The sequence below is a fragment of the Salvelinus fontinalis genome, chromosome 3, assembly GCF_029448725.1.
Source record: "Salvelinus fontinalis isolate EN_2023a chromosome 3, ASM2944872v1, whole genome shotgun sequence".
Classification (NCBI taxonomy): Eukaryota; Metazoa; Chordata; class Actinopteri; order Salmoniformes; family Salmonidae; genus Salvelinus; species Salvelinus fontinalis.
In genome coordinates this window covers 37795283-37818919 of record NC_074667.1, presented here as the reverse complement: position 1 = coordinate 37818919, position 23637 = coordinate 37795283, and the positions used below count along the sequence as shown (strand labels likewise).

At 41.8% G+C, this 23637-nt stretch overlaps 2 protein-coding genes across 8 annotated transcripts in view; both read left to right on the top strand.

The window, feature by feature from the left end:
• The window catches only part of LOC129847042 (disco-interacting protein 2 homolog B-A-like), a 107298-nt gene extending 92929 nt beyond the window's left edge, over positions 1 to 14369 (top strand). For 2 of the 4 annotated variants that reach the window (XM_055914831.1, XM_055914820.1), the window contains exons 25-39: positions 62 to 85; positions 966 to 1046; positions 1172 to 1295; positions 1396 to 1517; positions 3347 to 3458; positions 4167 to 4276; positions 4531 to 4661; positions 4838 to 5006; positions 5079 to 5249; positions 5621 to 5682; positions 5780 to 5837; positions 5957 to 6031; positions 6227 to 6401; positions 6608 to 6731; positions 6900 to 14369. In XM_055914831.1, coding sequence (XP_055770806.1) covers positions 62 to 85; positions 966 to 1046; positions 1172 to 1295; positions 1396 to 1517; positions 3347 to 3458; positions 4167 to 4276; positions 4531 to 4661; positions 4838 to 5006; positions 5079 to 5249; positions 5621 to 5682; positions 5780 to 5837; positions 5957 to 6031; positions 6227 to 6401; positions 6608 to 6731; positions 6900 to 7152 — 1791 coding nt within the window. In that variant the 3' untranslated portion in view covers positions 7153 to 14369. The remainder of the gene's footprint in view (positions 1 to 61; positions 86 to 965; positions 1047 to 1171; positions 1296 to 1395; positions 1518 to 3346; positions 3459 to 4166; positions 4277 to 4530; positions 4662 to 4837; positions 5007 to 5078; positions 5250 to 5620; positions 5683 to 5779; positions 5838 to 5956; positions 6032 to 6226; positions 6402 to 6607; positions 6732 to 6899) is intronic. The other 2 variants (XM_055914840.1, XM_055914825.1) reach the window with 1 other exon arrangement.
• Positions 14370 to 14872: 503 nt separating this feature from the next.
• LOC129847070 (cyclic AMP-dependent transcription factor ATF-1-like) overlaps positions 14873 to 23637 on the top strand; it is a 30768-nt gene continuing 22003 nt past the window's right edge. For 2 of the 4 annotated variants that reach the window (XM_055914885.1, XM_055914859.1), the window contains exons 1-3: positions 14877 to 15049; positions 16774 to 16874; positions 22455 to 22577. In XM_055914885.1, the coding sequence (XP_055770860.1) occupies positions 16779 to 16874; positions 22455 to 22577 (219 nt within the window). In that variant the 5' untranslated portion in view covers positions 14877 to 15049; positions 16774 to 16778. Of the gene's footprint in view, positions 15050 to 15669; positions 16176 to 16773; positions 16875 to 22454; positions 22578 to 23637 lie in introns of those variants that run through there. The other 2 variants (XM_055914868.1, XM_055914894.1) reach the window with 2 other exon arrangements.

The following is a 23637-nucleotide window of genomic DNA, read 5'->3' as shown; positions in this document are numbered from 1 at the left end:
ATGATGCATTCTTTCTTCTGTCCTAATGCACCCGTCTCTCCCTGGATGTAACATTACATAGCTCCGTATGTGGCCTACTATGATGGTAAGAGCTACTGCCCCCTCCCTACCCACCACACCCTGGTTCTTCCTTTGCTTCTGTCTGCAATGTGCTGTACAGTGACGCGCTCAATGTGAATGGGGTTATTTTTCAGTTGCACACGCAAATAATTCTATGGTTGCATCGCTACGTTCTGGCAAGATGTGAGATCTTGCATGGTGTCAGAAGTGATGCTCTGAATCTGCACGTGCTAATGTATTATGCCATTTGTTTCCCTTCTGCATCACAGCACAGTCTGTCGTGGCATCTCTTAATGTCACCTGATGCCCCATGCCTTCCATTGGCTCCCATCACCTCCTGAATGTTCAAAATATTACACACACAGACCCACACAGCCCTTGCTGGTCTGCAGAATTGTTTGGACTCCAAGGAAGGCCCTGCAAGCCATCTCCCCGAGATCCAAACATCCACATCTGCTCTTCATGTGCTTTGCTGTTTTTCCCCAATCGATTTCTCCCCATAATTGCTGTTAGCTACAACTTAAATCAGTTTTTCATTATTTTAAGGAGTAGTTTGGCTAATGCTGCATGGTGTAAATTGAATAATTTTCTTGATATTTTGTCAATGGGAGTGACAGTTGCCCTCCTCCTGGTAGAAAAGCTACCTACGGAGGACATTTTGGCTCCAGGGCTATTTACTGCAGTGCACCTGTATTGACCATCTTCATGTCCTTAGACTTACTGTAACTCAAGGGAATTAACTTGAGTAAATTCAAGTTCTGTCAGGTTCTTCCCATCAGCAAAATACAACTCTTATTAGATTTACTTGTAGTTATTTTGTGTTGATATCAATAGATATTTTTCCCTCATATTGATATGCATATTGATACGATTGCTATGTAATGACCCTCTATTTCTCTCCTCAGCACCAGTTCCTGTCCGAGGCTCTACAGTGGAGGGCACAGACTGACCCAGACCACTGTCTCTATGTGCTGCTCAATGCAAAGGTAGCACTCTCAGTCTTATAGACACACTCTCACACGTATTACAGTAAACAGAACCCCCCATATACAGTTGTGCCCAGTTGTAAATAAACCCCTTGCCCCTACCCTCTCTAACTCCTGTGCTTCAGGGGGTAGCGGTATCTACAGCAACATGTGTGCAGCTGCATAAGCGGGCGGAGAAGATTGCAGCGGCGCTCACAGAGAAAGGCAGCATCAACACTGGGGACAACGTTGTGCTGCTCTACCCTCCTGGTGAGTCCTTTCTGTCTGTCCGTCAGACTCTGAGAAGTGGCATAGCCGTACCTGTTGAGGATGACTTAGAGTTACAGTCTGTCTTTGTCTCACTCTCTAGGTATTGACCTGATAGCCTCCTTCTATGGCTGTCTGTACGCTGGCTGTGTTCCTGTCACTGTCAGACCTCCTCATCCACAGAACCTGGCAGCCACACTTCCCACTGTCCGCATGATCATCGACGTAAGTGTGTGTGTTTGTGTGTATACAGTTGAAGTCGGAAGTTTACATACACCTTAGCCAAATACATTTAAACTCAGTGTTTCACAATTCCTGACATTTAATCCTAGTAAACATTCCCTGCCTTGGGTTAGTTAGGATCACCTCTTTATTTTCAGAATGTGAAATGTCAGAATAATTGTAGAGAGAATTATTTATTTCATCTTTTATTTATTTTATCACATTCCCAGTGGGTCAGAAGTTTACATACACTCAATTAGTATTTGTTAGCATTGCCTTTAAATTGTTTAACTTGGGTCAAACATTTTGAGTAGCCTTCCACAAGCTTCCCACAATAAGTTGGGTGAATTTTGGCCCATTCTTCCTGACAGAGCTTGTGTAACTGAGTCAGGTTTGTAGGCCTCCTTGTTCGCACACGCTTTTTCAGTTCTGCCCAGCATATTTTTCTATAGGATTGAGGTCAGGGCTTTGTGATGGCCACTCCAATACCTTGACTTTGCTGTCCTTAAGCCATTTTGCCACAACTTTGGAAGTATGCTTGGGGTCATTGTCCATTTGGAAGACTCATTTGTGACCAAGCTTTAACTTCCTGACTGATGTCTTGAGATGTTGCTTCAATATATCCACATAATTTCCCTGCCTCATGATGCCATCTATTTTGTGAAGTACACTAGTCCCTCCTGCAGCAAAGCACCCCCACAACATGATGCTGCTACCCCCGTGCTTCACGGTTGGGATGGTGTTTTTCTGCTTGCAAACCTCCCCCTTTTTCCTCCAAACATAACAATGGTCTTTGTGGCCAAACAGTTCTATTTCTGTTTCATCAGACCAGAGGACATTTCTCCAAAAAGTACAATCTTTATCCCGATGTACAGTTGCAAACCGTAGTCTGGATTTTTTATGGCGGTTTTGGAGCAGTGGCTTCTTCCTTGCTGAGTGGTCTTTCAGGTTATGTCGATATAGGACTCGTTTTACTGTGGATATAGATACTTTTGTACCTGTTTCCTCCAGCATCTTCACAAGGACCTTTGTTGTTGTTCTGGGATTGATTTTCACTTTTCGCACCAAAACGCGTCTCCTTACTGAGCGGTATAACAGCTGCGTGGTCCCATAGTGTTTATATGTGCGTACTATTGTTTGTACAGATGAACGTGGTACCTTCAAGCGTTTGGAAATTGATCCTAAGGATGAACCAGACTTGTTTTCTGAGGTCTTGGCTGATTTATTTTGATTTCCCAAGATGTCAAGCAAAGAGGCACTAAGTTTGAAGTTAGGCCTTGAAATACATCCACTCCAACTCCAATTGACTCAAATTATGTCAATTTGCCTATCAGAAGCTTCTAAGCCATGACATAATTTTCTGGAATTTTCCAAGTTGTTTAAAGGCACAGTCAACTTAGTGTATGTAAACCTCTGACCCACTGGAATTGTGATACAGTGAATTATAAGTGAAATAATCTGTCTGTAAACAATTGTTGGAAAAATGACTTGTGTCATGCACAAAGTAGATGTCCTAACCGACTTGCCAAAACTATAGTTTGTTAACAAGAAGTGTGTGGAGTGGTTGAAAAACAAACTAAAAATAATTGGCATCTTACCATTCAAACAGTGAATCCTGATCTAGGATAACTTTTAAAACATGAAATTATTTTAATGACTCTAACCTAAGTGTATGTAAACTTCCGACTTCAACTGTATGTGCTATCTTTTGATCAAGTCAGTGTATGAGGATGGGTGCTTTCTTATGAGCATGCTGTTTGAGTGTAATTATTTTGGTCTTCCTAAGGTAGACAAACTAACATGTTGTTTGTGGTGCCTCTGACTGTCCCCAGGTCAGTAAAGCTGCCTGTATACTTACCACTCAGAACCTCATGAGGATCCTGCGCTCTAAAGAGGCTGCTGCCACTCTGAACATTAAAACATGGCCGACAATCATAGACACAGGTACCAAAGACCAGGGGTCCTTAAACTTTTTGGTCCCGGGGACGCCTTTTGTGGTAGCAAATTCATCAGTGATGGACCCCCTCATATTTAGAACACAACTTGAGTGAGATGAAAATAGCATACAAGGAGTTCTACTATGACTTTGGCAGTGCATGGCCGGATGAAACAAGTCTCAGGCCCTGGGATGGAACATAGAGCATCTGTTTTTTTTGTTGCAAATTTCCTGCAATTCTACACATTTTGCCATGAGGCAGAGAGAAAACTTTGCTATTCAAAGTTTCAATTACAGTGCATTTATGTAAAGTATTGAGTTGAAAAGTTGATAATTGGTGGACTACTGTGGATACCAATATCCCTGTGAGCTTCCCAGGCACATGATGCCCAGGTTTAAGAAAATATATTGTATATAAATTATATTGTATTGTATTATACCCTCTAAACTTATTCCACGGATCCCTTGGACAAAATTTGTTTAATCTATAAAAAAAAAATATATATATATATATATATATATATATATATATATATATATATATATATATATATATATATATATATATATGCTTGCTCTGGCTGCGTACCCCTAAAGTACCTCCACACCCCACTTTGAGAACCCCTGCCATAGAAGATCTCACATACAGAGCATACCTAACCATATAACCTGAGCCAGAGAAACTCAACCGTGTTGTGCATGTTCCCTTCTTCCAGACGACCTCCCTCGCCATAGACCTCCCACGATCTACAAGCCCCCCACGGCAGAGATGATCGCCTATCTGGACTTCAGTGTGTCCACCACGGGTATGCTCACTGGGGTCAAGGTAAGGTCAACTACAGGAGGCTACCGCTGGGTCTCAATACTCTAAAACAGTCCCAGATTGTTTGTAAACCTATGGTAGCCCATAAGCAGCTTGCCATCGGCAAAGTAAGTAGCCAACGGCCCATTTTGCTCATCTGCTGTACAATGGGCCAATGGCAGTAGCCATAACCATGGCTTTAGCGGTTGATTCTGCTTCTCTTATTGGTTGTTTCATTGTGATGTGTGTGTGATTGGCTGTGTCTCTCTGGCCATCAGATCTCCCATGCTGCAGTCAGTGCTCTGTGTCGCTCCATCAAGCTACAGTGTGAGCTATACTCCTCACGCCAAATAGCCATCTGCCTGGACCCTTACTGTGGCTTGGGCTTCGTACTGTGGTGCCTCGCAAGGTACACACACACACACACACACACACACACACACACACACACACACACACACACACACACACACACACACACACACACACACACACACACACACACACACACACACAAAGGGTATCTTTATCTGTCTCACTTACACACATTCCGAACACACACCTTCTCTTGTTTCCTGTGTGTAGTGTGTACTCGGGCCACCAGTCCATCCTAATCCCTCCTATGGAGTTGGAGAGCTGTCTGCCCCTGTGGCTGAGCACCCTGAGCCAGTACCGCATCAGAGACACCTTCTGCTCCTACTCTGTCATGGAGCTCTGCACCAAGGGGATAGGCACGCAGACAGATATACTCAAAGTGAGTACAACACATATACACACACACACACGCACACGCACACGCTAACTCTCCTTCTCTCTTTCCTTCCAGGCGCGTGGGCTGAACCTGTCATGTGTGAGGAGCTGTGTGGTGATAGCAGAGGAGCGTACTCGTCTGGCCCTCACCATGTCATTCTCCAAGCTGTTTAAGGACCTGGGCCTCTCCCCCCGCGCTGTCAGCACAGCCTTTGGATCCAGGGTCAACCTGGCCATTTGCATGCAGGTATTCAACCAGCTAGAATCAGTTCTGTGAGGAGTTACTAGGCAACAGGGAATTTTATAAGATGGAAGCATAACTCACTTGTTTGGAAAGATAGACTTTTATGAATGTTTTGACGGCCATGGCCAATGTTCCTATGATTTGTTGCTGACTCATGTTGGTTGATGCGCTAACCAGTGTCTCCCTGAACTGGAGGCTAAAGCCTTCTGTTAACTCTACATAATAGAAGAGTCACATGTAAATAGAGGAATCTGAGGGTTGTCTGCCAGGTCAGTTAGTACAGCAGGACCTCCCTGTATGTCTCCTCAAGGACTGATCCATGTACAGTGGACGTGTATCTGAGTTTTCAGTCAGGTTTTCTGTGTGTTTCTCAGGGAACCACTGGACCGGACCCCTCCACTGTGTATGTGGACATGAAGTCCCTACGCCATGACAGGTGAGAACATATGTGTGAGCAGCTTTGACGCTGAGGATATTTTTGTTTTTACAATATTGAGTTTACCATCACAATGTGCTTTCACTTTCTGTCTCAGGGTGAGGCTGGTGGAGAGAGGAGCCCCTCAGAGTCTCCCTTTGATGGAGTCTGGAAAAGTAAGTCTCCCCTGATGGATCCACACACATTAAATTCCATTTTGTATTCAGATACAAGATGTGTTGTTGTGGGAGTTTGTTGTTCACCATCTGTCTCTCTACTCTATCACTTTCTCTAGATCTTACCAGGAGTCAGGGTGATCATTGTGAACCCAGAGACCAGAGGACCTCTCGGAGATTCCCATCTAGGAGAGGTGAGAGGAGAGAGAATGCTAATATTAGATTGAAAATGTCAACATGTGGCATTGATAAAAGGATGGGCAATAAGAAGGGTATAATTAGGAAAAACGCATATCCCTGTCAATAACCAACAATTCTCCTCATACATTACTCTCCTATTTCATCCTTAACTGTACATTGTCCCCTACTCTGCTCTCTGTCTCTGTCAGATCTGGATCAACAGCCCTCACAGTGCCAGTGGCTACTATACCATCTATGGAGAGGAGAGCCTGCAGGCCGACCACTTTAACACCAAGCTGAGCTTTGGAGACCCCACGACCCTGTGGGCCAGGACTGGCTACCTGGGCTTCGTCAAGAGGACTGAACTACTGGATGCCGCTGGGCGTGAGTGGCTGGGCACGGTCATGGATATGGAGGCTAACGCTAATGGCTAACATAAAAAGGGAGGGCTATGGAGGCTAACACTAATGGCTAACATGGAAAGGGAGACATACTAGGGATCTGATTAGGGCTAAATTAACTATCCCAACATTCCCAGTATTCAACATATTTGTTTGCCCCTCTCTGTCTGTTTTCCTCTCTGTGGTCAGATCGTCATGACGCCCTGTTTGTGGTGGGTTCCCTGGATGAGACTCTGGAGCTTAGGGGACTGCGCTACCACCCCATCGACATCGAGACATCTGTGTCCCGGGCTCACCGCAGCATCGCAGAGAGGTCAGAACACTGGACGGTCCCAGGAAACCTTACTTATTGTCCAATTGGTTTATCTGTGATGAAGAGATGAAGAGATTTCTTAGTGTGTGTACGTGCGCACGTGTGTACTGCATCTTTGTCTGACATTTGATTTTAATATAACCCCTTTTTCATGTCTGTCCCATGCAGTGCGGTGTTCACGTGGACCAACCTACTGGTGGTGGTGGCTGAGCTGTGTGGCTCAGAGCAGGATGCCCTGGACCTGGTGCCCCTGGTCACCAATGTGGTGCTGGAGGAGCACCATCTTATCGTGGGCGTGGTGGTCATCGTGGACCCGGGGGTCATACCCATCAACTCCAGGGGAGAGAAACAGCGCATGCACCTCCGGGACTCCTTCCTGGCTGACCAACTGGACCCCATCTACGTGGCATATAATATGTGAGGGGCCAGGCGGATGGGCTGGGCAGGTCATCGTATGGTGGAAAAGATTACGGCTGTTGGAGTGGGAATTAGGAAGAAATTCGTTTGGACCAACCTGCTCCATAGACAGAAAATGCATGGTACCACAATGGGCAGTAGGATGGGTTGGCTGCACTTTATCGCACTGTATTGACACAGCCCTTTTTGGGGTGCATGTGGTTCAAATCTTAGGTCTTTTGCATTCCAGGTCTGTTGGATTTCAAGGGGCACTGTTGTGTTTTGAGATGTACACTGTATAAAATGGTGTATATATACAGTACCAGTCAAATGTTTGAACACACCTACTTTTTACTATTTTATACATTGTAGAATAATAGTGAAGACATCAAAACTATGAAATAACACATATGGAATCATGTCGTAACCCAAAAAGTGTTAAACAAACCAAAAATATATTTGAGATTTGAGATTCTTCAAAGTAGCCACCCTTTGCCTTGATGACAGCTTTGCACACTCCGGGCAATGTCTCAACCAGCTTCATGAGGTAGTCATTTGGAATGCATTTCAATTAACAGGTGTCCCTTCTTAATTTGTGGAATTTTTTCCCTTAATGCATTTCAGCCCGTCAGTTGAGTTGTGACAAGGTAGGGGTGGTATACAGAAGATGGCTCTATTTGTAAAAGACCAAGTACGTATTATAGCAAGAACAGCTCAAATAAGCAAAGACAACTGACATGCCATCATTACTTCAAGACATTAATGTTAGTCAATACGGAAAATTGTGCAGTCGCCAAAAACGTCAAGCGCTATGATGAAACTGGCTCTCATGAGTAACCGCCACAGGAAAGGAAGACCCAGAGTTACCTCTGCTGCAGAGGATAAGTTCAATAGAGTTAATTGCACCTCAGATTGCAGCCCAAATAAATGGTTCACAGAGTTCAAGTAACAGACACATCTCAACATCAACTAGAGACTGGGTGAATCAGGACTTCATGGTCGAATTGCTGTAAAGAAACGACTACTAAAGGACACCAATAATAAGAAGAGACTTGCTTGGGCCAAGAAACACAAGCAATGGACATTAGACCGGTGGAAATGTGTGCTTGGAGATTTTTGGTTCCAACCGCCATGTCTTTGTGAGATGCAGGGTAGGTGAACGGAGGATCTCCACATGTGTGGTTCCCCCTGTGAACTATGGAGGAGGAGATGTAATGGTGTGGGGGTGCTATGCTGGTGACACTGTCTGTGATTTATTTACAATTCAAAGGACACTTAACCAGCATGGCTACCACAGCATTCTGCAGCGATAAGTCATCCCATCTGGTTTGCGCTCATTTGTTTTTCAACAGGACAATGACCCAACACACCTCCAGGCTGTGCAAAGGCTATTTGACCAAGAAGGAGAGTGATGGAGTGCTGCATCAGATGACCTGGCCTCCACAATCACCCGACATCAACCCAGTTGAGATAGTTTGGGATGAGTTGGACCGCAGAGGGAAGGAAACGCAGCCAATAAGTGCTCAGCATATGTGGGAACTCCTTCAAGACAGTTGGAAAAGCATTCCAGGTGAAGCTGGTTGAGAGAATGCCATGAGTGTGCAAAGCTGTCTTTAAGGCAAAGGGTGGCTACTTTGAAGAATCTCAAATACAAAATATATTTTTATTTGTTTAACACTTTTTTGGTTACTACATGATTCCATATGTGTTATTTCATAGTTTTGATGTCTTCACTATTATTCTACAATGTAGAAAATAGTAAAAATAAAGACAAACCCTTGAATGAGTAGGTGTCTCCAATCTTTTATCTGGCACTGTATATACATACATACACACACACAGACAAAAGTATGTGGACACCCCCTCAAATTAGTGGATTCAGCTTTTTCAGCCAAACCCATGGCTGACAGGTGTATAAAATCGAGCACACAGTCAGGCAAATGTCCATAGAGAAACATTGGCAGTAGACTGGCCTTACTGAAAAGCTCAGTAACTTTCAACATGGCACCGTCAGAGGATGCCACCTTTTCAACAAGTCAGTTCGTCAAATTCGTCAACAGTAAGTGCTGTTATTGTGAATTGGAGACGTCTAGGAGCAACAACGGCTCAGCTGCGAAGTGGTTGGCCACACAAGCTTATAGAGCAGGACTGCTGAAACGCGTAGCGCATAAAAAATGTCTGTCCTCGGTTGCAACGTTCACTATAGAGTTCCAAACTGTCTCTGGAAGTAACGTTGGGACAAGAACTGTTCGTTCGGAGCTTCATGGAATAGGTTTCCATGGCCGAGCAGCCGCATGCACACAAGCATAAGATCACCATGCGCAAAGCCAAGCGGTGGCTGGAGTGGTGTAAAGCTCACCTCCATTGGAGTCTAGAGCAGTGGAAACTCGTTCTCTGGAGTGATGAATCACACTTCACCATCTGGCAGTCCGACGGACGATTCTTGGTTTGGCGGATGCCAGGAGAACGCGAGCTGCCCCAATGCATAGTGACAACTGAAGAGTTTGGTGGAGGAATAATGGTTTGGGGCTGTTTTTCATGGTTCGGGCTTAGTTCCAGTGAAGGGAAATCTTAACGCTACATCATACAATGACATTCTAGATGATTCTATGCTTCCAACTTTGTGGTAACAGTTTGGGGAAGACCCTTTCCTGTTTCAGCATGACAATACCCCTGTGCACAAAGGCGAGGTCCATACAGAAATGGTTTGTGGAGATTGGTGTGGAAGAACTTGACTGGCCTGCACAGAGCCCTGACCTCAACCCCATTGAACACCATTGGGATGAATTGGAACGCCGACTGTGAGCCAGGCCTAATCGTCCAACATCAGTGCCTGACATCACAAATGTTCTTGTGGTTGAATGGAAGCAAGTCACCGCAGCAATGTTCTAACATCTAGTGGAAAGCCTTCCCAGAAGAGTGGAGGCTGTTATAGCAGCAAAAGGGGGACCAACTCCATATTAATGCCCATGATTTAGGAATGAGATATATATTTATTTTGTGTTATATTTATATATATCCACCCGGACAGAGTCAGTGTCTACACCAAACACAGCTTTCAACTGGAAGGGAAGAGAACTCTACTCTCGCGACACCCCCTACGGCCCTCCTGCTCAATCACATAACACCTCAACAGCCAGACTGGCCCTCTATTTGCACAGTGTCAGGGAGTATTAAGGTGCTGAAGTCAATCTTACCTCTCTCCCCACTCCTCCAAGATCCAATCATCTGGAAGGTATTGCGAGGGGCCAAATAGATGAGCACTTCCTGTCTCTGGTGACATCATTTCCTGGGGTTGAGTGATACAGTATGTACTAAAGACATTCATCTTACTCCATTCTTACTGGCTTTCCTCCCCGAGCTTTCCAGGTCTTACCCAGTCCTTGTTTTTTCATTGTTTTTTTAAATGATCTTTAACTTATTCTAAATGCTTGCTTCACCCTGCAGTGACGTATCTGTGCACTTTGAGGCAGGGGTTTATGAAGGATGTGTAAAGGCATGTTAGAACACTAATGAACACACATTAGATAGACCAATCAGAAGCCGTAGAGGAAAGTACGTCAGTCAGTCGTCATTGGCTGTACTTGCATCACAGGTTTATTGCTTGAAAAGGCAAAATAAGAAATGGAATAAATTCTCAACTTTCTTGATTTAAGTTTACTTCTTGCCTTATAAAACTTTGCCCATACATATTTTGTTTTTGTCCATTGCTGTTCTTCCATTTCATAACTGTTTGTGTTATTGGGGTGATAATCCTGATTTGATATCCAAAGGGATGTTTGGAGTAGAACATAGAGGCCATTTACTGTACTGTACCCATCAAGGCCTCTGTATTTTAGATATACTGTATTTCACTGTATAGATATTATTTTAAAATTGTATGTATAAATGTAAAAAAAACTAAAAAACAATTTATCTCTCTCACCTGATAGTTTTCTGGAAAACTACCCTAGCTGTGAACAGATGGTGGCGAAAGATTATTGTACATAAGATTTTTTTTTAAATGTAATGGTAAAGACTAGTGAATTTAAGATCTTAACACTGATCTTGCACGTGTCTATTTTTGATTATCAAATTATGCACATTCCTCCTGTTCAAGGAGCATATTAATTGTGAGGAATCATTTTTGAGGAATCCAAGTTAACTAGGGATTAGCAGAAAGAAACCAGGTAATAGTGCCAGGAGTTTTCCCTGGTCAAGTCACATCAAGCTCGAAGGATCTTGAAAACCACGCCACCATGAATAAGGTTGTCAGGGATTTGTAGAATCAGCCATAACTCCTGGGCCCAACCAGAGATTGGTTTGATGTTATGAGCTTGGGGAGAATGATGAAACCCATATAATGACTGTTGTTTTGTGGCATAGTAAAGCAAGCTCTTATTTTTTGTATGAACCACTGATCAATTAGATTGGAGGGTACTTTTCAGTGACTGTCCAAAGCTGAGCGATTGAAGAATGTGAGCAAGAGAATTTGGCAATGCAACATTTTGCATACGAAAATGACTTTCAGGGCCCCAATTTGCAAAAATAGGACTGTCATAGTTAATGTAATTATACATTGGCCACTATCATAGTGGTCAGGTTTGAAAATTTTATCATATTCTACTTTAAATCACTGGAACCTGTTTTTATTTCCCCCTGTAAACTTCAATTGCACACCTGAGCCAATCGTATTGTTGGAATCAAGAAGGTAGTATTTTATTGAAACCGGAGAACAACATCCACCTGTTTAGGTTTTATTATATTCCTCTCCTCTCCACACACAATGTTTAGCACTCGGGGAGAAAAGTTTATAATTTACTGTAACCTTTAGAAGTTTTCACGTTATTATTATATTGTATGCTCCTTCCTGTCTGTAAGGTTCTAGTGATCCTCAAAATAACATTTTTTATCCTTGCAGTGGTGTAGGAGTCCATGATGAACTATTCATTATTATTGTCTAACATGTCTATGCGTAAATAGTTTGTTGTTTCGTTATTTTCGATCCCCCTCCATCTTAAATATGTGAGAAGTGTGAATGGGGTTTGTCTATATGTAACATTCAGTCATGTTCAACACTACAGCTTAAAAGTTTGCATTCAACTTTGTTGTAATATATGAATAAGAACAATATGGGAAGGTTCTGGACCAGAGATGTGTGTGAGTTAAATAATTGTCCCCCTTATGCTGTTCAATCACAATGTTTAGAGCGATGAGAAGTTTACCGTATGATTTAATCCTATCCATTCAGAAAAGCTATAGCAGTGACAAGTTATAGCTCCATATCCTACATTTGAATTAAAGTTCCAAGTTCACCATGGAATGTCTGTCTGCATGACACAGAGACCAAGCACACATAGGCATCAGATTCAACCACAAAAGGGATATTTTTTTTTGGGGGGGGAGACATTTCAGGGAACAATAGTTGGCTACTCTGACAACCGAGTGAATAATACTCCCCATGTTGTGTATGTTTGTCCCAGGACTTGCTTGGCATTACTACTAACTGCAATCAATCTACCACTGGGAGGTCAATAAGGGCTTCCTCTTCTCTCTGCTCTCTCTAAAATACTTTTTGACACTATGCAATCAATGGCCGTGCAGTTTAACCCCAATGTTTACACAGCCAGGGGGAAATTCATGTTGCTTATACATTTTGTAATAAATTTACACAAAGAGGACTTCAATTTGACTTGTGGTATTGTACATATAGCACTGCACATATATCTTTATCTGAGTTGTTCAATCAATATTTTGTGTATGCACTCTTAGTATGCTGTGTATATAAATTATTTGGTTAATAATAATAATAATGTCAATTAAAGGGGGGCTGATCTTCCTGATTTAGCCTCGGTTTCAATTCTCCTCATTAGGAAATGCGACTGAGAACAAGATTTGGGTTTTGGAGGCTTGCTTTGATGTGGGTGTCTCTTGTGTATGTTCAAACGTGGGAGGCGTTTTTTGCTTTGACTCTGCCAAAACAGTACACAGTTAGTCAGTCAATCACCCTTCTAGATAACTTGACAGTCTAACCAGGTATTGTGTCTGGAAGTAGCATAGACTAGCCAGCAAGCTAGCCAACTTCTTTCTCCAATTAGCTTAAATGGGCTGGTGTGCTACCTTGGCAAAGTTGGTTTCACTTAGGATAGCCTATTTGTGGGGCTAGTTATGGACTGTCAATAAATGACCAAAATGTAAATAGGACAATAATTTCATGTTGCACACCTTTTAGTTGTCTCATTAAATGCTTCAATATTTATATATTAAAGACATGCTCCGGTACTTTGGCAACTATTTTTCAAACCTCCAGCTTTGGAGTGGATGTGTCAATGTGTAGTTCATACATGCATAATCTATGAGCAGAAATACTGTTTTAACCTCAATTAGCCACAAAATCTCTGGTTTGAAATCGACTGTTTTCTGGAAGTTGTGCAGTGCCATTTCCCTACATTTCCCCCCACATAGGCCAGCCACCTAGCAATTTGAGTTTTAACCAATAAGCTTCAGCCCCTTGCCATTTGTGGGACAGCGTGCAAGAGGCACACACAGTAGAGAGAGGGATGAGAGGGAGGGAGAGGGGGACGAGAGAGAGAAAGAAAGAGAGAAGAGAGAGAGAAAAAAAAAATAACATGGTGCACTTATGTAGTATCCTACCAATTTCCCGGGGAACACTATTGGCTAAAAAGTATACAAAAGTACCAGAGAATCACTTTAATTTGTTAAATTTGTAGTTGGTTTGATGATTTTAAGTCATGGAAATTTGGAGCTATTGACATAAAACAATATTTCCCCATGTACATTGTGTATTTTACTGATGGTCTCTAACTAGCCCCATAGGGATATCGAATTTCAAACCAAATTGACCATGGGCATTTTACAATCAGGTTGCGTGCAGCTGCGCTCCTGCCAGCTGTGGGCATGATTGAAATAAACCCAACCCAAGGAAAACAGTTACGGTACCCTTCATTCCGTGACATACCATTTTTTTCCTAATTATCTCGCAAATCTCTGTTTTGGATGAGACTGACTTTTTGACCAAAATTATCATTTTTACACTTTATAGTCAATTTTGACAATAGAATAAATGTTCCTAAGGCATACTGATGCCGCATATGCCGTTTTCAAAAGGAGTAGTTGCTTATTACGTTCAGTTGCTCTTTAAAAACAGGTCATATTCATAGTCAGTCATAGTGATTTCATTGTTTTCTGAATTCATTTAGCTCATTTATTTTTTAAATAAAGACTTGATTATATTATACTACACTTACCCCATTATTGTCACTCATTTAATTTAGTAAATTGGTTATAATTGCTGTTTTATACCGAAATTGCAAAAATGAATTAAAGACTGATTTTACAGCCAGTCATTATTTTCAGATTTTTTTCCGAGTTCCTTGAGTTCATGTGTATGGGTGGGTAACTGGATTTGTTAAAGGTGCTGTCATTTTATTGATCGTTTCAACTATTGAAATATACCCCTTGGTTTTTGAAGAATACAACTAAGAAATACTGTACCTAAAATAGCTTAGTATTAGTAAGCTATTTCAGGAAGTTGATGCTATGTATATCCACTGAAGGTGGCCATTTACTACAGATGTGGACATTTTAAGTGCTATTTACAAAACTGTGCATGTGGAATTTGTTTACAGAGGCAGCGACAATGTATCTATTTTATGTCATCATAGTTTTACTATACACACTTTTCCACCAATCACAGTTCTCAAAGGAAGCAATTACGTCATATGTCCTTCCTGGGGCTGCGCGCATCTCCGCCTCCTTCCTTTAAAAACAAATAGAACGTTTTTATTTTTTCATGGTTCTGCGCCGCCCTTTTATTTACCATATTAGCAATTAGCTAGCTAACAACTATTTGTTTTCCCGTGATTTATACGCGCCTTTGTGATAATCAACGCCATCGCTGAGGTCCACGAAGGATTGTAAAGGTAATACAGCTTTTCAATGATTTGACCGTCTGCATATGTGTGCTCCGTTCTAAACGGCACAATGCCATTTTATGGTGTGCTTTGCTAATATAATGGCGCCTGTCGGCTCCCTCTCCTCGTCGAAAGGTAAGTTGCTAATCATGGTTCCCCTTATCGCTGACGTCCGTTGACGCGGGTACTTGCGTGCCAGTGACTGTGTATTACAAAAATTCGCTCATTCATTGAAACAAAAGCACATACTAGCCACGCTAGCTAGCTACAAGGCAAATGTTAAGAATAGCTGGCTTGTCCACCAATGTTTAGTTAGCCAGCTAGCTAGTGTTAGTTAGCCAGCTAGCTAGTGTTAGCTGGCTGACGTTACACTGCCTGTTTTGACCAATTAACGTTAGTTAGCAATAGATAAATTACTAACGTTTGATAACTATCAAAAGTTACTAGGGGTATGTTCCTAAATTCAATATTGAGTGCCCGAATGCACTCAAATTCAGAGCGTTGTCAGATTGTCCGTTCGTAAATTCAAAAGCGTTTCGCTCTTGGAGCGTTCAGAGTGCACACTGGACGCTCTGGCCGAGGAGTAGGGCTGATCCGAGCGTTCTGACCTCACAACAGTAACCACTCTAACGTTGGCTAGACTGCTAGTTACTTCCAGACACGCATGAGATAAATTCTCACTCGCCCAAGCAAAGTTGACTAGGCTGTTTTCATGTTATCCAGAGCGTTGGTGACTAATTGCTGCTGGCAACAATTTAATTACGTTTTTTTTTGCCGACGTTTACTGACACACCCGCCATATTCAAGGGGTGTTGAGCGTTCGTAAATTCATCAGCTATTCTGCGCTCTGGCACACAGACGAGAGTGTTCTGAAATCGCAGTAGATGGCCAGAGTGAAATTACGAACGCACCCGAATTTACCTAGCTAGTTAGCTTGTATTCAAATGACAGGACGTTAGCTAAACGCTTAATAACTAGCTAGATAACTCCGCTAGCAAACAATGCTTACATATTGTGAACCGGTTTCTTGTGCGGGCTAGCTAGCTAACGACATTGGAATTTGCCTGTTGACCACACGTTATGTTGAGCAAGAAAGACAACGCACTTGGCATAAACTTATAGCTAGCTACCACAGGTTAGTGCTGTCAACCTTGTAACTAATGTAGCTAGCTACTGGTAAAGCATTTTCAATCATGTCCTTAGTTTTTATTGATTTATTTTACCTTTATTTAACTAGGCAAGTCAGTTAAGAACAAATTATTATTTTCAATGACGGCCTGACGGTTAACTACCTTGTCCAGGGGCAGAACGACAGTTTTTTTTACCTTGGCAGTTTGGGGATTCGATCTTGCAACCTTTCGATTACTAGTCCAACGCTCTAACCACTAGGCTACCTGAGACCATATCCTTGGTGAGACACTCTCTCATTAGCTAGCTATGTTTTGTTCAATGGATACATATATCCTGGTGGATGTGCATAGTAATTCTAGCTATGACGAATAACATGCTAGTCAATCGTTTAAAAAAATAATAATTATATAGGTGTGAGGGATAGGTGACTGTCCTCGATTTCCATGTAGATTCTCAGCCTGTCCAGCCCTTGTCCACCATATCCCTCTATTTACAAAATAGACTTGCCAGAGAGGGCTCTGTCCATTGCCCATACACACCAGTGTCCCATCAGGAAAGTTTACCAGTGGTCTTTAAATTTTTCTGTATATCTGCCTCCGCAGTGACAATGGAAGAGGTGCAGAACAGCAATGGCGCTGAGACACAGACTGTCACCATCCCCACCACCATCACAGCCTCCCAGATCTCCCAGATAGCCCAACAGGTAACAGACTGGCTGATATCAAGAGGTTAATAATGACTCACAGACTTTATGGAAGTAGGGATTAGGAATGGGAATGATATCACCGACAGCAATGCACTATGCAGGTGAGAACTTTGAGGGCCGTGTAGTGTTACTGTTACAGAGAACATGATGGGTTCATTCTGTGAATAATATCAGCATGATAATGAAGAGGCATAGTTACCAGGGTGTCTACAGGTCCTTTAAGTCTTAAATGAATTTATCTGCCACTTTGCCATTTCCTGGTAGCTAAAATTCTAATAGTTTGCCTATTTTCAGTTTGACAAAACAAGCAAGTATAGTGTAGAGCATCATTGTAACATCTACACAGCTGTGCAATATCTTTTCTATAACCAAAAATATTGTAGTTTCAGCTGTTTGAAGCTGGTGTACAAAACTGAAATTAAAGACGCAAAAATGAAACTTAAGAATGGATGCATAGAAATAGCACACATAGAATAGATCTACCACTTAGACTTGCTTTCAATGAGAATGACAGATCAAAAACACACATTTCTATGTGAATTTGGTCAGGTTGCCCAAAAGGTTACATATTGCAGCTTTACTTGTTTCCACCACTCAACAAAAATATAAACAATTGGGTCATTCTTACAACTGACATTTTACCAAAAAATGTACTGAAAATTAATGTACTTTTTTCCCGATTTCCTCATGGATCACTGAGATTAGGATCTGTACTTATCTATTTAATAATAGTTTTTTTTTATCAGATATGTTTCCCCACAATTCTTATTACTGCAACAGTTTTCAAAGTAACAAATAAATCCTTTACAAAAAAATGTTTTAACCTGGCTTGAAAAGGCCGGAGTTAAACAACACTGAAAATAAAAATATTTACAACTAAATTATATTATTTTAAATCAGACTTGTTCTAAATTTGAGCTTTTTAGCCGTTTCGGTAATAAGAAGGCCAAGTGGGGTGAAATGGGTTACTTTTTTATTTTACCAGGTAAGTTGACTGAGAACACGTTCTCATTTGCAGCAACGACCTGGGGAATAGTTACAGGATGAATGAGCCAATTGTAAACTGGGGATTATTAGGTGACCATGATGGTTTGAGGGCCAGATTGGGAATTTAGCCAGGACACCGGGGTTAACACCCCTACTCTTACGATAAGTGCCATGGGATCTTTAATGACCTCAGAGAGTCAGGACACCCGTTTAACGTCCCATCCGAAAGACGGCACCCTACACAGGGCAGTGTCCCCAATCACTGCCCAAGGGCATTGGGATATTTTTTAGACCAGAGGAAGGAGTGCCTCCTACTGGCCCTCCAACACCACTTCCAGCAGCATCTGGTCTCCCATCCAGGGACTGACCAGGACCAACCCTGCTTAGCTTCAGAAGCAAGCCAGCAGTGGTATGCAGGGTGGTATGCTGCTGGCTTGAGAATAAGAAACTCATTCTGTAGGCATATAGTAGCATATAATTAATTAAATTAACCTTTCTCAACTAAGGACTACTCTAGATGATGGATCATGGGTGAATAAAAGTTATATTATTTTGAAACTGATAGGTTTGCATTGGGGTTTTGTAACTCAATTTGCTACAGACATGGTTTCACGAGAATCACATGAGAACTCGAGGCGCACTTTCAAGTTGTTAGAGAGCTATCCACATGTGCGTCTCTGTGTGTGCACATCATGTGCGAGTTGGGCTGTTGCCAGAGGAAAGAAAGGAGAGAGCAAGGTAGCCTATACAACAGTATCTTAAGCTGAGACAATAAACCGGCATTGCCATCCTCTTACCAAAGCAATTTTGCTTGCTTAACCCTCCTGCTGTGTTCCAGTCGAATTGGACTGATTTGACAGGTTTTTTCTCTGAAAAATGTAGTTCATTTAATCTGATTGTCATAAGGTTCCATGACTTTGTCCACACAGGGCATCTGAATACACAAATTAAATTTCTGAACATTTTCATAACATTTTGGGTGTCTTATTTAACTTTTGTACACCTGTGGTGTTCCCGGGTTAAAAATGACCGGTCATTAGAAATGAAGGGGCGAGACTACAATTAGTGTATACAATTGAGTTCAGGCACATGTTCATTCATCAGATGGACACACTTCCTCTCCCAGACCCCCACATGCATGCATATGTGTTTGAGCACACACACCTCACTCCCCTTCTTGGCTTCCATGGCAACCCCCACGGGAACCTTTCTCCAATATAATCTTTCCCCCACTGCCAACAGGTGTGGTTCCATTCTCACAAACAATTGCAACATTGTTTCAATAATATATAGAACTTTTCTTGCCGCTCTGGTATATAAAGTTTTTTGAGGCCTTGCTCACAGTTCATTCTGTGGCAGCACGTATCATCTTTGATCATGACACTGGTGAGGAGAGAGTCCTTGTTAAACTTTGGCACAAAGAGTTCTGTGATAAATAGCACTGTTTCATCTGAGTATTTGTTATAGTCAAAATAATCCATACATTTAGCATTCTTTTACTCAAACGAGTTGTATGAGCTCAGTTCAATGAGGCCTACAGGCCATAAATAGCAAATTGAAGTTATAATGTTCACAAGAACTTAAGTTGATTTAAAAAGATCTAATGCAACATTAGTTGATAATATATGAATTATTATGGGTTTATAATCAGTTATAATGGGGTGGTCATTTTGGACCGGGAACACAGAATTAATGAACACAACAGGAGGGTTATGTAATTTCGGTGATTCGGCAACCCAACGTTCCTGCTGATAATGACTTTTTTGGGGGGGGGGATTCTAAAACCATTGTTTGGTAAACAGTAATGTGCATTAACCTGCTTCCCACAATAAAAGTATCTGCCCTTTCCCTGTTTTGCTGCCGCCTCTCACTCCTCCCTTTGCACACTGAGTAAAGGGAGAGATCCATTCTGATAAGCGCAAGCATACTGACAGTTAAGCAACATTTCAACATGTAATTGTGGGAAAAACCGTTTTAAAACAACTACTGTTACTGTTGTTAAAAAAGAGTAAAGTCTCAGTGTTATGTGAGTATAACATTTATTTCTCATCTGTCAATATAGAGGAAATGGCAACACTTTGCAAAAGGAGTATGTATACTGAACAAAAATATAAATGCAACATGTAAAGTGTTGGTCCCATGTTTCATGAGCTGAAATAAAAGATCCCAGAAGTGTTTCATACACACACAAAGCTATGAGCCCTTATTGATGTCACCTGTCAAATCCACTTCAATCAGTGTAGATGAAGGGGAGGAGACCGGTTAAAGAAGGATTTTTAAACCTTGAGACATGGATTGTGTATGTTTGCCATTGAGGGTGAATTGACAAGACTGAAGTGCCTTTGAAATGGGTATGGTAGTAGGTGCACCGGTTTGAGTGTGTCAAGAACTTTTGACTTTTTCGCGCTCAACAATTTCCCGAGTGTATCAAGAATGGCCATCCACCAAAAGGATTTCCAGCCAACTTGACACAACTGTGGGAAGCATTGGAGTCAACATGGGCCAGCATCCTTGTGTAATGCTTTCGACACCTTGAGTCCATGCCCTTTACGAATTTAGCCTTTTTTAGGGGTGCAACTCAATATTAGGAAGGTGTTTCTATTGTTGTGTATACTTGCTTGTTTTGTCACAAATTGAAATTAGAGGAACTATTAGAATTTTAGCAACCAGGAAATGGCGTAGCAAATTTTGCATAGTGCACCTTTTTAAATGAAGTGCAATAAGAAACATTTACATTTAAGTCATTTAGCAGACGCTCTTATCCAGAGCGACTTACAAGTACATACATTCATACTTTTTTGTACTGGTCCCCCGTGGGAATCGAACCCACAACCCTGGCGTTGCAAGCGCCATGCTCTACCAACTGAGCCACATGGGACTGTCATATCCGGATCCGGTACATTATCTTACCAGTAAAGGGATAGGTGATCTGGCCGGTCATAAAGATATAACAGTACATTATCTTACCAGTGAAGGGATAGGTGATCTGGATATAACAGTACATTATCTTACCAGTAAAGGCATAGGTGATCTGGCCGGTCATAAAGATATAACAGTACATTATCTTACCAGTGAAGGGATAGGTGATCTGGATATAACAGTACATTATCTTACCAGTAAAGGGATAGGTGATCTGGATATAACAGTACATTATCTTACCAGTAAAGGGATAGGTGATCTGGATATAACAGTACATTATCTTACTTATTTATTATCTTATTATCTTAGAAACCATTTGGTCTTGTTTTTATCATGTCTTAGACCTGCCGAAAGGCTTCTGGCAAGGAACATACAGCATGTTCACCTTTTCTGCCCCAGAGTAGCGAACTCTGCAGGATAATGGACTTATAAATGTTGACGGAGGTTTGTAGTCTGTCCACCCTGATCTTTTTTATAGGCTATGTTTTACTTGTCAGACTGCACAAAATCCATTTGCATTTGTTTATTAGGCTATTGTGCAGTCTGACAAGTAAACATTGCCTACAATAATAACTAAATCAACATATGCATTTTTGAAAGAGTATTTTTAGCATTATTTTATTAACGAAAGCATAAAGATGCTGGTGAAGAAGTACAGTATATGCTTTTATTATAGACATTTAAAAGAATGTACTGTATTTCTTCATCAGCATCTTTATGCTTTCATTAATAAAATAATGCCAAAAATACTCTTTCAAAATGCAGATGTTGATTTAGTTATCGATCCATAACGAATTACTATGGGAATAAACATCCCTGATTTACAGATATTGGAACAAGTTGTCTAATGAAGGCAAACAATTTAGAATCCTCTTATGCTGTAGCCTACTCCTGATTGTCACGTTGTACAGCGCCATATGTTCCATTCCATCTTAATGGAAACCCTGAGGGCTTATTTCCCCCCCCCCTTTATTTATTTTTCTCGGAATAGAAACACCATAATATTAATTAAGACAAATTTCTTAATTAATCCCATATACTATGTTATTACAAAAAAAAATTTAAATTATCTGGTAATGCCAATATGGAAGACTCAAATGCTTCTCAAAGATGCCCTCTGGTGGTCAAACTAGCACTAACTTGCATTAAAAGAAATGGCTGACAATTATATAACGTGCCACAGAATGCTGCAACAGCCCACAAGGCGTGCTGCAGTATGATGCCGCTTTTAGAGGAGGAACCACTGTACAAAACATTGTTGCTCTGTTTCCTGCCTTAACGTGACCTCTGGATACAATACACATTTTGATTCTATATGTATCGGCAGCTAAGTATCGTGAGGACCCTGGCAATACCCAGACACCGCTGTTTTAGTGTTTGTTGTTGCATCAGCCTCTAAAGGTAGTCTCAGCGACAGCAGAATGACTTCGCTCTCACATAGTCACACAGCGTATGTGCACAGGTGCACTTTACGGTGCTACAAACAGAGGGGAAGGGGAGCCTCGCACTTCAAAGCTCTTAGTAGTTGTGGACATTTACCTGCTACTGCTGTTTGCATCTGCGTCACCTGGCTGAGTAGCTTTAATAGGACAGCAAACCAAATCCAAAGGATGGGACAGTACAGGATTGAATATTCACTCCTGTGTCATTGTTTAATCTGACTGTTTGCAGATGTCTCTGGGGGGCTCTCCTGTAACTGTGGTCCAGCTACCTGGGGGTCAGTTCCAGGTGCAGGGGGTGATCCAGTCGGCCCAGTCGTCTGTCATCCAGTCCCCACAGTTGCAGACTGTTCAGGTAAGAGGTGCTCCTCAACAACCAGGAACTAGGCCTGCGCCCGTATTCACAAAGCATCTCAGAGTAGAAGTGCTGCTATTCTAGGATCAGTTTTACCATAAAGATCATAATGAATAAGATTACGTACACAAGCATTTTGCTACATCCACAATATCTGCTAAATATGTGTATTTGACCAATAAAATTTGATTTTAATCCTAGATCAGCAACCCTACTCTGAGATGCTTTATGAATACTGCCCCTGGACTACAGTGCCTCCGGAGGACATGGAGGTGTCCCCTGTTCTTCTAGCATACTTTAATCGTTGTTAGCCTTTAGCTTACGTTATCTTGCCAAATGGTATTACTGGGGTAAATGTGTGATTGATGGGCAGGTATCTCTATCGTGTACACTCTAGAACCACCACATTCTGATTTAAGTTAAGGTCCTGGGCAGTGATTCTGATTCCCATGTAAAATAGCTTTTTGAGTGACTAAAACATCACCCATAGTATTTTTCCTGATTTTAAAAATGCTAAAATTGAGAACTGCGTCTTATGTTAAGACCAAAAAACTGCCAGTAAGTCTGAAAAGACCGACCAAGTGGAGAGGGAGATAGTAGGCTGAGTGGCGGGGGACCTCACCTTGACTGACGGTTGGTGTGCCTGTGGACCACAACTGGAGGTGTACCTGTGGATGTATTTCAAGGCCTACCTTCAAACTCAATGCCTCTTTGCTTGACATCATGGGAAAATCAAAAGAAATCAGCCAATACCTCAGAAAAAACTGTGTAGACCTCCACAAGTCTGGTTCATCCTTGGGAGCAATTTCCAAATGCCTGAAGGTACCGCGTTCATCTGTACCAACAATAGTACGCAAGTATAAACACCTTGGGACCAGCCGTCATACTGCTCAGGAAGGAGACGTGTTCGGTCTGCTAGAGATGAATGTACTTTGTTGCGAAAAGTGCAAATCAATCCCAGAACAACAGCAAAGGACCTTGTGAAGATGTTCGAGGACGCGGGTACAAAAGTATCTATATCCACAGTAAAACGAGTCCTATATCGACATAACCTGAAAGG